Below are 14396 nucleotides of genomic sequence, written 5' to 3' on the forward strand. Positions count from 1 at the left end.
AAAAGCTAGTCTTTTCTAAGTTTAACTCCAGTGAAAGCAGTAATATTTTACAAGGTGTTGAAAATTTAATATAAAAAAATAGATATTAAGAGCTTAATCAGAAAAAAAGAATCCAACTAAACATTCCTTAACCACAAGCAACTTACATTCAGTTTATGTAATACTTCAACCGAATCATGCTTCTGCAACTCTTTGAAAAGGAAATTTACATGTGGGCTGCAAAGAGTTAAAGGCGCTGGACTGTATTCTCCCCAGCAGAGGTCACTCCAAGTTAAAAAATGACAACGAAATTTAACAGCATGGATTCAAACTTCAGGAAAGAAGATCAATAGAAAGGAGACATCCTCCTTCCCTCATTCCCAGCACGGGCTTTGGATGCAAAGCTCCCAGATAACAGCGTGCCCTGCAATCAGTCACAGGTAGATGCCAGAAGTTTTGGATCTACATAGGATGTAATAGTCAATTTGCACCACATTCAAAATTTATTTTCTAAAAGGCCCTCATGAAGTGGGTAAATATCGCCTATTCGCAGCTGGATTATGAAGTGTCCAGAATCAGCGCGCACATGCACAAGTGAAGCCTAGGCTGGGTCATGTTTGGAATTGAAACCACAACACTTTTCGCTGAAAATTTTAGATTACATTAGTTAAGTATTTACTGTGTGAGGACTGTGACACAGGCAGACTGACAGGCTTCCAAAAACAGAGGAAGGAAAATAAAAAGGGAGTTTATCTTTTTGTTGTTGTTGTTTGTATGTATTTGTTTTAAAAAGGATGTTTGCTAACTTAAAACAGAGCTTAAAACACAACCGAAGCCAACATATGAGTGCTATAAAAAGAATAGTTTGCGTCCATACATATTTTTTTCTTCTTGATCCATACGAAAGTCCACAAATTCATATTTGAGAACTATCCCTTAAAAATTCTGGAAACTGGCAAGTAAAAACCTTGCTGTTCCAGGTGCCATCACCCCTAATAAAACTTCTGTCATCTTCATAGTTGATTCTGATGCAAGAATTAACCGTGCACTGTACCACTGCCAGAGGAAGCTGTCCCAGTGCCAAAGGAAATAAAAGTAACCAGCACATACAGCAAACATGTATTTACGAACTACAAGGGAGCAAATATGCATAAGCAGAGCTGAAGGGTCATATTTTGACTAGACTGTTTTAAAAGGCTGCTCATGGGTAGATTTAAGGTCCAACACTTAAACCACGTAGACGCACTTAAACCACGTAGACGCATTTGAGCAAAATGTAAGAACTGATAGAGCGTACTTTTAATATTTCATCCAATGAAAACAGAAGTGAACTCGTGTTTAAGTATTCCCTGGAACATACTGAACCCTGGCTGCATGATGCGTGGATAATTCTCCAGCGCTATGCCTGTACCGGAGGCCAAGGGATGCTTTCCAGCCCCCAGCTCAGGGCATGCTCTCCAACTCTCCCAGCTCCACTGCACAACCTGACCCAGGAGCATACGGTCCCCTAGCCCCTGTCACAAGCTCCTCATCTGCAGGCAAATGAAATACAGGCACAAAACACGGAAGGGAGCCACAGTAAACACCACTCAGGCCCACGGTCTCAACTTCCTGGGAACAAGGACCTGCAGGACAAGCTGTCTAGCCTGAGTGACTTGGGATTTTTGTATGGAAGGGGTAGGCTCTAGAGTAGAAAAACTCTGAGGGATATATCAGTTAACTCACTAAACCATTGGTTTACTGAAAGACAGCTAGCTATCTTATAAGCTAGAAATGGCACAGGGGATTCCCCAGTGTTATTAATCTTAACATTCAATTTTAAAATCTATTAATACTCAAAGAGTTTTTCTGATCTGCCCAGGAGCAGACTGGTGTTCCTGATATTCCATGCTTGGCTATGTTTTCTTTGACACAAAAATTAACTAAATCTCATTGTTTTAAAAGCTATTAGTACAGACTGTGGATTTTTATTTTTTTTAAATAAAATGAAGAGACTAACAATAAAGTAAGATCCTAAACAAGATACACAAAGTCTTACCTGCTTCCTTGCACAAGGCTGCTAAGTCTGCACCCACATAACCATGTGCACTATCAGCCAGTTGCGCCAACTCCGCTGCTGTGAGCGAATGGGGAACTTTCTTGAGAAGCTTTTGGAGTATGTCTAGACGGTCTTGGGCATTAGGAATTCCAATTTCTATCTCTTTATCAAAACGCCCAGGTCTGCGCAGCGCTGCATCCAGTGCGTGAGGACGATTAGTGGCCCCAAGTACCAAGAGCTGTCCTTCACTGCCTTCCTGAAGGCATCAAACAGTGCAAAATACTAATTTTAAAATACAATTAAATGTGACGCAGCTTATAAACATACTTCTTGCTTACCTTTCCCAACTATTACACACACTAAAAACCTGATGCTAGCTCTAAAGGAACAAAGCAGACTTTTCAGAATATATAACCCACAAGTGATCCCATCCAACCTATCCCTAATTGCAATTTAGCAATACTATAGGCTGCACGCACATACAGATAATACAAGAGAAACTTTACTCCAAGATGCCCTCATCCCAGTGTCTCCCACTTTAATCCCCAAGAACCTGCTTTCCTATATCAGGAAAGTAAGCACCAAGGAAAGAAAAAGAAGTGTTTAAGCTAAAAGGCAGCATTGGCACAAGAACAAAAAGGTATCAGCAGACCTTGAATAAACAAGGTTGGGAAACAAATCATTTAAGGTATCAAAACCAGCAGAGACAGGAGGTTATAAAGCTTCCTGTCGTTTCAGTAGGAAAAGCAAGGTCAAAAATCCTAACCAATTTCCTCAAGCTCTGCTTTTTCACTCTTAAAGTGAGGCAAAATCAGCTAGGAGATCTCTTGCAGTGCCATTCTCTTTTTGTGAACGAAGCACTTTCTCCAGGAAGAATATCCATCAGCTTTTGCCATCAGAAAATATGTTCTGCCTGTGAACAACTCCAGACTGGGCAATTCAAACTATCATGCAGGAGAACAATGAGAAACTTGCAGATTACATAAACAGCAGAAACTCATTTTCATACTGTGGACAGAATTCTTTCATCTTTCCTGCTAATAATCATATAATAATAGATGAGAGATTGGCAAATTTTATGGGCTTAATCCATAATGTACTCAAGTCAATTAAATTTACTGTTTCTTCAGTAGGCTTTTGTTTATGTCCTAAATATTACTATAGTAATCTTGAAATAGCTGCTGATGCCTTTAATAATGCAGCCTACATGCCACCAGAAGTATTTTGATGAATTTTATTTCAGAGCAATTAAAAATACGTAGCTTAGTTCAATGATGGGCTATCACTAAAATTTCAGTTTTATCTCCAAAACTACAAGAGTGGGAGAAGGCAAAGGAAAGACAGTGAGTGTAAGAAAACTTACTTTCTTTTAATCTCACAGTTATTAGGAGACATAACCCTCCTATGTCTTCTGCCTAGCATCCAACAAAGCATTAGATTACTACATAAAGTCTCACCTAAGCCGATTTTCTTTTCCCCAAATGACACATCTAAAATTGGCTGCATTATAGAAGCAAAATTATTTTGTTCAGCTAGTCCCCATACACATTAATTGTCTCAATAGAGTCTACTTACTGAGCCAATGCCATCCATTAATGTCAGCAATGAAGCAACAACTCTCTTTTCAACTTCATTCTGAGCCCCTTCTCTCTTTGGACAGAGTGCATCCAACTCATCTATAAATATAATGGAGGGGTGACTGGGTGGGGGAAAAGGAAACAAAAACGTTAAGGTGCCCAGGAAGATTTAAAACACCAAGGCAGAGAAGTGCAAAGCTGTTTATGGAAAACGTCCAGTTCCTACAAAAATCAGCAAGCATCCCACTCCTTCAGGCAACTGAAAGTTTCAACCTTGAATATGGTGTTACTCAAAGAGGTAACTAAAATGACTAATATATTAGACAACTAATACTTTTAAGATGACCTACCAATCTACTTTTCTATGACTCTCTCCCAGAGACTCAACACTAAATATACTGATTTCATGAGTAAAAAGACAGCGTTTTATTTGCCACTTCTACAAATACAGCATGTGATAGTCTTTTGCTAATGTATTATGAACACCAATCACCTGGAAGTCTAAAGTCTGCCTTAACCAGGTCTAATAATTTTGGGCAGAATGCCACCCTAATCCAGAGGCATGCTATATCCAGTACCAACACGAGCTCATTTAGAGCTGGCTTCCAAGTCTCAGCACAGTACTACATTGGTCTCCAAAGATAAAACTAGACAGAAAAATTTGGATCCACATGAAACTCTGGCTCACGCTTCCATCTGTTGAAATAAGCATACAATACACTAACGATACAGACTGAGCGATTTGGCACCATCTGTAACAGTCCCTTAAAAAGGGTAGTGTCCAAAAGCATTTAATAGGCATACTAGAATTTCACTGCTTTCCTTCTAGCTAAGCTCTATATAAACAAATTTATTTCCTTTTAAAACCCACTGCAGGAAAAAATTACAATTCAAAGATTCTTGCAAATGTTTTTCTTTTAAGAACATGAATGCTGGAACCAATACCACAAATAAGTGAGCGCGAATAAAATTATCCAAAAGAACATACCGCAGAGAAGCTTCAGCAAATATCTGACGTAATCTTGATTCAGACTCCCCATAAAACCTATAACAATTAAAATATTTTAATAAAAAACATTTTTAGTCTTTACCAGGCAACTTGGAAAATTACTGCTCGTGTGTTCCAAAAAGCCATAGCGCACCCTTTCAAAGTCCCGAAGTATACACAAATCTACAATAATCTTTATTTCCACAAGGACAAGAAATTAAGGTAAAATGGGGCACAGGCAAAGATATAACGATCTTGTAACTAGAGAAAAGATTAAAGGGAAGAGCTTATCTCTTCTGTGTTAGATACAATTTTATCTATAATTTTAAAGAACAAAAAAAAAATTAGTTCCCTGGAGACATTAATCTGCGCAGTTTCATCTTAATTTCGAATATGCTTTAACAAGTCACTCTGCTTGTTGCAGAACTAACAAACACGCAATTGCAGATGCAGTTTTAGTCCTCTCTTTAATTTAGTCCATGCCTTACACAAATTTCTTGGCGAAATCCAATAAACCTCTTTTATTACAAGAAGAAACATAAGCCCTACTTGAGCGAACCCTTTCCCGTTTGTTTTTGACTCTCTTGGGCAGATAGCCCGTAGCCAATTCTACATCTATCCACAATGGATACATGCCAGGACAGGTTTTGGGCTAATATTTATAGAATTAATGAAAATAAATTGGGTGGACTTACTTGCTTATTATTTCAGGACCATTAATAACGGTAACATGAGCGCCAACCTCATTTGCAATGGCTTTGGCAATCATAGTCTTCCCGGTACCTGGAGGGCCATATAATAGCACTCCTCTAGGAGGAGGGATTCCTTTAAACAAGCACATGCACACAAACAGAGAAGAAAGTTATTTGTGATAAATGCTGGACCAAACAACCTGCACTTGCACATTTCACTGTCCCAGTTATTACCCATTATAACTCGACCTCGGCATTAACTCCTTTAACAGACATATCATTTTGACAAAATTGTAGGCTTTCAGTGGGAAGAGCACCCTTATATGGGACACACATCTACATCTTTTGCTTTTAAAGTCCAAATGATTCTGTTTAAAAAGCAACTATTTAAATTGTTACATTTTTCAGTAGTTCAACGTTATAATTCTCCCTACGCGTTGCGGTGTTCGGGTTTTTTTTCAAAAAAAATATCGGACTGAGTACCTAACATCCATGAATGTACTGTATTAAGTTATTCATGATTCTTACAGGGTCACTATTACAAACTTCCAACATCAGAAAACCACTTCTCTTCAACACTCCAAAAAATGTCTGAAATACTGTGAGGCTTGATTCAAGAATACTTACAAAAAAGATGAAAAATACACATCAAAAGGATGAATTTGCCTCTTTAATGGCAAATGTTAAGAGCCAAAACAGACAGAAACATTCAGGCACAAAACAGAAGGGACACTAGAAGAACAAGGTACTACTGTGTACAGTTAAAACTGGACAGAAACTACAGGTAACTGCATGAAGTGATATTATGATCCCAGGTAAAGAGCCAAAAAAAAAGTTTCAGACCAGCAAAGCCAAATTAAATGGCCACAAAGCCGAAAACAGAAGATGAAAAATGAGAAAGCAAAAAGAAGAGACAAATGTTTGACAAAGGACTGACCCTGGCACAAAAGACGTTGCTGAAACACGACCAAAGAAACATCGGTTGGGTACTGCAATACCAGACAGGGAATGATGCTTGAAGGGCAGGTCACATCCCAGTGATGACAGAAAGCCCGAATCTTAGGAACTAATACACTCAAAAAGAAAACAATTATCTGCTAATGGACAGAGGATGGAAATAAAAAGTGTCTTTACGGACAGGTTACTTCACAATAGTCCATTAAAGCATGTGCTGCTCCCTCATGTGGTGTTTCTGGTACTGGCAAGAAATGGAGCGGCTGAACCAAAGGTCTCGCTTCAGCTGACAGCCTTGCTCCCCATGAGCAGACAAGAACTCTCAACGTTTGCATGGTTACTAAAGGTTTGTAACTGGTGAGGAAACATCATAATCTCTCACATAATTAGTAGAGAATCTTATCAAGCACTTTTCGGACTAAGTACGAAGAACGCTGATGCTGAAGCAAACTTTCTGCTAACACAAAACCATGCAGTGATGCTGAGGTTGGAGGTCAGCGAATTGAGCTGGACCACACACGGATGAAGATGCCTCACACCATCCCACTGACACCTGCCGATCACGCCTAAGCAACGCACACCGGAAGAGCCACCTGTGTCATACAGAAATTGTCCCAGTGATCACTGAAGTCACCTCCTCTCTAAAGCGTATGTGTGGGAAGAGGTAAGGCAGAGAAATGAAAAGCCTCACAGACATGATATTAAAGAAATATTTATAGGCAAGAGCCCTGTCTCACAGTGATGCACACTTAGACAAGTACAATGAGCAGACATGCCTGCTTTATGTACATATCCATTTGTGATAAACACACAGTACAGAGTTTTACTTTGTCAAAAAAATCCTCTAAGTTCATATATATGTTAGATACAGCTTTATATATGGCAACAGTAATTGTGTTAGGTTTTCCACCCTGTAATTCCACACTAAACACACTGAGCAGTTTGAGTAAACAGCCTCAAACACTTCCTTAAAATTTCGCAGGAACCCTACAACACACAGGGATAAAAAAAGCAAAGAACTAATCTGAGTTTTTCTCAACTTAAAAAATATAATTAGTTGACTCTACCAAAACAAATTAAAATCTTATGACAACACAAACACGTGCACCTTTCAAATGCCCAAGTATAGAAGTCTTCCCTATTTGCTATAAATTCTGCTTATGCATACCTCAATTTCCTTAGAGACACATATTTCTTTCCTACTCAATTATTTTTCACACAAGCTAATCATAATATCTTCATAGTATCCATACAGTACAATTATAAAACAGTTTGACATTGGTTGGACGCACAAGCATACCAGATCAGTGTTAAATAAACTTCAGTGCATATTCCTGGAATAACTTGGTTTAAAACAAACAAACAAAAAAAAAAAAAAAAAACAAGTCACATTAAAGAAAAAAAACCAGTATCAAATGAAGAAAGCCAACTCTTAGGCATCATACCGTAACTCTTGAACAGTTCAGGTTGCTTCAAGGGCAGTTCAACTGTTTCTCTAATAGTTTCGAGCTGGCTGCTTAAACCTCCTATCATATCATAGGTGACTCGGGATTCACAATCACCATCTTCTGCTACACCGGTCCTCGTTTCAATGAAATTGATTCTAGTTCTTGAAGAAATGAAATAAAAAGTGTCTGTATTGCTTATTGCTCCAGTTGTGCCAGTTAGTGGGAGTCCCTCACTGCCTCCTTTCCCAGCCAACTCCATATCACCGGTGAGGTCTGCACCATCTCCCTTGCCGTAGGTTTTATCTCCCTGACCAGAGTCTTGACCGCTGGCTGCCACAGCGGAACTGGGTGTAACTGGTGAACCTGGATCCATCGGTTTGCTTGGTGTGCTCATAGATGCAACCTCCGGACTACCGTCAATGTCCATCTTGCCGAGCTGTAAGGACAAATCTAACGTATTTGTCTCCAAATCAGATCTTTCAAGGTCTGGTTCATGCATATCACTGGAAATGGCACTGCCCTGGGCAGTCAGCTCTGCACCATCGGTTCCTTTCACCTTCATCACCACGATGTTACAAAGTTTGCCATAGAAAGTGAAAGCCAAGAGGTTTCCTGGTAAAACTATTTTCCCATCTATCGGAAGATTAAAAAAGAAAGAAAAAAAAAAAAAAGACAAGAAGAAATTTCAATCTACTTTGGCAGCAATAACATTCAGACATTCTTCTATCAGAATAATTCTTTATCAGGAAGCCTAGAGAGTGCTATAAATTAACATAGCAAAAGGTAGTTAGGTAATGTCAAGGTGATTTCAGGTAATTTGAATGATCCTTTTGTACACAAGCAGACTGTACTGGATAAACAATCGTCAGTATCATATGTAATCTCTCATACTAAGCTCATCATTAATTTGAGCATTTTAAATTTCATACAGCATACAAAGGGAGATTATGGAATTCATATTGTAAGACGTAAAAATTTTGTATTTGCTGCGTGCCTTATAGGTTCACAATATTTCATGTTTAGCCCACCTTCTTCGAGAGTCTTGGCCTAAAAAAGGTAAGGTTTTAGCCTTTGCGTTGACAGAGAAAGATTAGGAAATGTCATCTGAATGCACCCTACAGGCACAAAAAAACAAAGGCAAAAATGTAAACAAGATTTATTATTTCCAGCCAAACTCATGAACTTGGAATGCAGTTCACATTTCCTGCTTCTTAGCGTAGCAATACTGTTATTAATTCCTACACCAGAAGATTCCGTTTGAGTAGAACAATTTGTAGTGAGTGCTTTGAGTAGCATTACCTTGAATAATTTACCTTGCTTTTTTGCGTTACCTATACAGATCTACCACCCAACGAAGAGCAATTTTGCTTTTTTAACACCAACATAAAAAAAAAAAGAAGATTCAGAGTATGGGTTTTCATGTTAATACTGATCCCTTATCTTGTTTTTAACGCCTAGTATCGCACTCTTTTCTTCACAGTGCAAGTAAGCTCTGAAGTGCATCACAATATCAGCCAGAAGGCCAGCAATGATTGCTAAACAACCATAACTTGAATCAGCAATATGTATAATGGACAGAAGGAATGGAATCACAATTAATGCAAATTAGATATTTACAGCATGGCAAAATTATTTAGGCCAAAGAAGACAGATCCCTAAAAGAAGTGTGAGCAGAATAACGTCCTCTATTTTGCCATAAGCCCTTGATTAAGAACATAAGAGGAAACTGTTTCCTTTTCTATCCAAAACCTGATGATCTACTACAAAAATTAAACAGTTGAAAGAGAAGCAACAGAACTTATACCTAGATTTCTCAGTAGACAGACAGACATTTCCTTGGCATTAATGGTGGCATCTTTGTCCCTGTGGTAGGAAGAAAAAAAAAAATATATTTTTCCAAGCAGTAACTACTTCAAAACCAAAACAGAGTCCACACCACTAAGGTACCAGGATGATGAACACCACCTATTTTACAGTATGTGATTTAACCCCACAAACAGAAAAGATGGATGAGCACTTTACAGTCTTCAGATCTTATCATCTTAACTCTGAAGATATTAGACACACAGTAACAAAATAAGTGCATATATTTAATTTTGGGTTAGTTTTTCCATACAAAATGCTGTAATAAACAATGTCATAAGTTATATTTGTCATTTCTTAAGATTACAAATATGGAATGCATGCTTCTCATCTCACCAGGCAGAATGGCCTTTGCTACATTTACTGAACTGAAAAAATTACAGATAAGGTAGGTCTCTTTCAGCCCTGCAAACACACGTACACATCTTTTATTGATTAAAACTAGCACCTTGTGCACGTGCAAAACTGTGCACCTGTTAAGCACTGCACATCCACTATCAAAACAGTACAATTTTTCCCCACGATGCATTTTCTAGTATTTTATTTAATCGAGTTTAACTGACTGAACAGATAAGCCTTAAGCCACTTCCCTCACCAGCCCTGGCCAGGCCTACAGCATTTTCTCAAACACTGTCTCATCACTACAATTTAACACACAACTGAACACATGTGCTCTTAACTCAAAGCAAATGAAAGGTAAAAGGTGTCTTATGTGAATGTCTTTCTCTGGTGTTCATATTAAAACATTTTACATCACATTTACAACTCACTGAGAGCACAGATATCAGTAACTCTCCCTGCTCTTCAGATACACTGCAATGTGTAAGGCTGTGGTGATTCAACCATTTTTCAGTGATGGTTTATCCATACAATCTTTTTCCTGTTTCATTTGCAGCTTTGCCTTTTATTAAAGCCTATTAAACCATTTTTTTTTTTTAATTCCTTAGGATTTACCCCCCTCAGCCAATCTGTACGAGCCTGACACATTAGCCCTTCTGTTTTCACAAAGTAAAGGCTTCACTACATCCATTTTGCAAACGAATGTCCACAGCCTTTGTAAGCACTCATACCTGTATGATGAAAAGCATTACACCAAGAGCAGAACAGCAGCAGCACCAACGGTATTTAAGGCAGATACAGCTGCTGCAAATAAAAGTATGATCAACGGGGGGAGCTCTAAACCTAGAAATAAAACCCCATTTCTCAATTCTACTGATCAAGAAAGCAACTTGAGGGAAAGAGGGGTATTATGCTAATTTAGAGGAGAGCTCTCAAAATATCACAGCCATTCCTGACAAGTAAACACTTACTCAATTACGTTGTTGGGGTCTGAGGTTGGGGATTGGTTTTTTAACTGGAAGAAAAAGCTAAATTATGCACACAAGCAACTCCCCAGAGGTATTAATTTGCAGAGAATGAACTACACCTGCAAAGCATCTAGAAACCTAGGCAGTACTCAAATAATGGGATTCCCATTTATTTTTTTAATAGTTTATATTCTTACGTGATAGGACAGCACTATGGTTTGTAGTAAATTAACAGGCTTAAAACAGACCAATTACAGTTATCAGATTTTCTCTCCTAGCATAATTCCAGAAAAAACAGTCATTTATATGATTTTTAATCTAGTGGTACATATGTATAACAATCCTCAGAGCCTGACTCTTGACTGGCTGAGAGGGAAAACTCTGGCTGTGGAACAGTTTCCAAAAAAATTACAGTAATCATAAATATTTCAGAAGTTACATGCAATTCCTCTGACCTCATCCTTAGCTTGTATTTCAGTAAAAGTCACAGCTTTAAAGAAAGAATGCATTGCATATTAGCATGGGGAAATATAAATGATAAGGCTTAAGTATTTAATTTAATGTGGGGTTGGGTTTTTAATGAAATTAGTGTTTTCAACCACCTCTATAACCAAACAGTATGTAATTATAATAAAACTTCCTATAGGATTAAATCAGCCATAACAAAAAGCTGTAAAGATATCATTTTTTTCATTTTCTGGTGAGAAGAGAGGCATGGAGGGCAAAGCAAGCTAATGCCAGGAAGTCAGCATACCACGTGCAGGCAAGTTAACCAGTGAAACTATAAAGCTAAACTGGTTGTATTACTGACAAAAAGCAAGACTGCCTCACCAACATTACTGGGAGTTAGTATGCTGGAAAACAGCATCTCCCCCTTAAAATGGACAATGACAATGCCATGTTTAAAAACAGAGGTTTGACAGGGAAGTGAAGTTAATTTATAGAAATTGAAGTGTTGGGACACTTTCAAAAGTAACTGTAAAATACCTCTATTTAGGAAATAACTATAATCAGATTCTGCATCAACCCAAATGCTGACTCTGTGGAATGTTATGAGAATGACAAATATAGGAAGCCATTCAGCAGATCAGTAAACTGCTAATTTCTCAAAGCATTCATGATTTCAAGACAACTGTGATTTGCACCTTTTGCTCCCTTTTTTGGGTGAATTTCAATTAAAAAACAAAAACATACCTCAGGGTTTCCAATCCTAAAAAATATTCCAGTAAATAAAAGTGGAGCACAAAACCACACATATACAAAGGTGAAGTTTTGAAGGGAAGTGGTTAAAAAAAAAAAAAAAATCACTTCATTCTCCCCAACCTGTCAGCCACTAGTTCTCTCAACTGCAACAGGACTTTTCAACAACAGCTTCTCAGATAGCGGTTTGCGGTATACTTCCTAGTGAAAACAGCAGCAACACGGGCTCCTTCTAACCTGACATCAACTCTACGTGCAGAGATTATCCTCATCCTTTACAAGTGACTTACAAGTTTAAAGAATCTGCCTCGATCATGCAGTTATACACCCTTGCCCAACACAAATGCAACACAGGCAGTTTGACCTCTGCTTCAGGAGGTGCTGGGCTATCATTACTATTCATTAACTTAACGTAAAACGAAGAATCTCTTAAGACTAATAAGTTTAGTGTCATATTCTCCACAACAGCACCACTCCTCAGTTGAGATTTTGTACAACAGCTGAGCCGCTCCACTGCCCACAGAGGAGGTAGCAGTTAGCAGCAGTTAGCCACCAGTTACTAAACTTTAGTCTTAATCCTACAAACATTTGCACATGTCTGACTTTGTGTGGGTACTAATTCCATCAAAGCAAGAGAGAAAAACAGCATCTTCTAAGAGGTAAGAATCTGTAGCGCAAAGCAGACACCTCACGGTACATCACGAGCTCCATACCTCAACTTTACATCGACTTCCTCTGCCTGGATAACTGCACCAGTCACAGGCTGCACAGTGACGGCATCACCTGGATTTACTTTCAGGTTCTTCTGTGTGGTTTCACTCAGCCCAACTTTCCCGCCTGGGAAGCCTGTGGTGGGCCAAGCAGTACAGACCTAGGAAGAGTTTCAAAGCAAACAACTGTCAGTTGAGATTTCTTCCCCCCATTTCCAGTCCTCCAGTTAAAGTAAGCAATGTTTTGTTACAAAAAACATGGGCTGAGGGGGAAGAAGGATTAGGTTAAAACCTGGTGCCACAGAATAAGATACAAGTAGCACTGAGTTCTTAAGATATGATCCAAGACACTTTTCAAGAAGGAAGGGGTTATATTTTGCCTACACAGAAGATAAAAAAATTCCACCAGGACTCTACACATTCTGCAGATGACACAAAAGCATACACTCTGCTGACTAGAAAATGCTACAAATCAATGAAGAAAGAAGAGTAAAGGATTACACTCTTTCTTTGCAAATAAAATACATGTGTGTGCATATGTAATATACAATTCATATATTCACACACATGACTCTTACAAATTTCTGGAAAAAATCAGCAGCGTGGATTTTTTCCAGTACTGAGAATAAAGATGTAAATACAGTGTAGAAAACATGGAAAAGCACATTCATTATCTTTCTCAATGGATACTCCATTTTGGTCCCTATCGAATACAACAGGAACACACTGAAAGCACAAGAAAAGCACCTGTAGGAACAAGAAAGAGCCTCACCTCCTGTCGCCCATCAGCAGAGGTAAGCAAGACCGGACGACCTATGCATATGTTTGCAGACTTCATGCTGCTCAGCGACAGCTGGGCGAGGGCTCTTCGCAACATTTTCGGAACTTTGTCATCTCCTAACATTTTCAGGAGAAAAAAAACCATCTTTTTTTCCTACCTATTGGACGAATTCAGTATTTCTCATGCTCCCCAATCAGTGCAACTAATAAAACCCTTCCAATCCCTCATGAGAGGCAGCGCCCTGCCGTGAAGGAAGCGCAGGGACCCTCTTGGAGGGAAACCGCGCTGTAACGGGACAGTGTTTCTGGCAGGCCTGAGAACACCCATGGTTACACGCTGCTACTCGCCAGATTGTCCACCCGGTTTTACCTACCAGCGGGACCCTTCTGCGGCGGTCATGACTCTTCGACACCGTAATAAAAAGCAAATTTCACGGGGCCTCAGCCGACCTTGCCTGAGAGACACCACCCCACCCCCGGGTCCCGCGGGTCCCGTCTTCGTGAGGGGAAGGGGCAGCCCCTCGGGCCCGCCAGGCCCCGCCGCCGGGGGCCGGGCCCGCTCTGCCGGCCACGGGGAAGGGGAACCCAGCTTTGCAGGGACTCATTTTTAAACGAGCCGCCCGTCAGCCCGCCGGGCCGGGAGAGGCGTGAGCCTGGCCCCGCCGCCCGCACCCCCGTACCTGTCTCCACGGCGTCGGTGACGCCCAGCGCCAGCGGCCCGCCCTCGGCAGCGCTGCGGGGGGCGGCCCGCGGGGAGCCGCCGCCGCCGCCGCCGCCATCCGGGACCGGCCGCCCCTTGCTTTTCCTTCTGGAGGAGGCGGACATGCTGCCCCGCCGGCTCCCGTCGAGCGGTTCCGGGA

The 14396-nt window shown here is 40.0% G+C and overlaps 1 protein-coding gene across 2 annotated transcripts in view; it reads right to left on the reverse strand.

The window, feature by feature from the left end:
* SPATA5 (spermatogenesis associated 5) overlaps positions 1-13681 on the reverse strand; it is a 211679-nt gene extending 197998 nt beyond the window's left edge. The window contains exons 1-8 of one of the 2 annotated variants that reach the window (XM_050895921.1): positions 13529-13681; positions 12760-12917; positions 9481-9539; positions 7674-8309; positions 5278-5407; positions 4583-4639; positions 3593-3716; positions 2018-2273 (exon numbers count right to left, since the gene is read on the reverse strand). In XM_050895921.1, coding sequence (XP_050751878.1) covers positions 2018-2273; positions 3593-3716; positions 4583-4639; positions 5278-5407; positions 7674-8309; positions 9481-9539; positions 12760-12917; positions 13529-13681 — 1573 coding nt within the window. Of the gene's footprint in view, positions 1-2017; positions 2274-3592; positions 3717-4582; positions 4640-5277; positions 5408-7673; positions 8310-8704; positions 8759-9480; positions 9540-12759; positions 12918-13528 lie in introns of those variants that run through there. The other variant, XM_050895923.1, reaches the window with a different exon arrangement.
* Between the last annotated feature and the right edge of the window lie 715 nt (positions 13682-14396).

Source organism: Gymnogyps californianus, chromosome 4, assembly GCF_018139145.2.
Source record: "Gymnogyps californianus isolate 813 chromosome 4, ASM1813914v2, whole genome shotgun sequence".
NCBI lineage: Eukaryota > Metazoa > Chordata > Aves > Accipitriformes > Cathartidae > Gymnogyps > Gymnogyps californianus.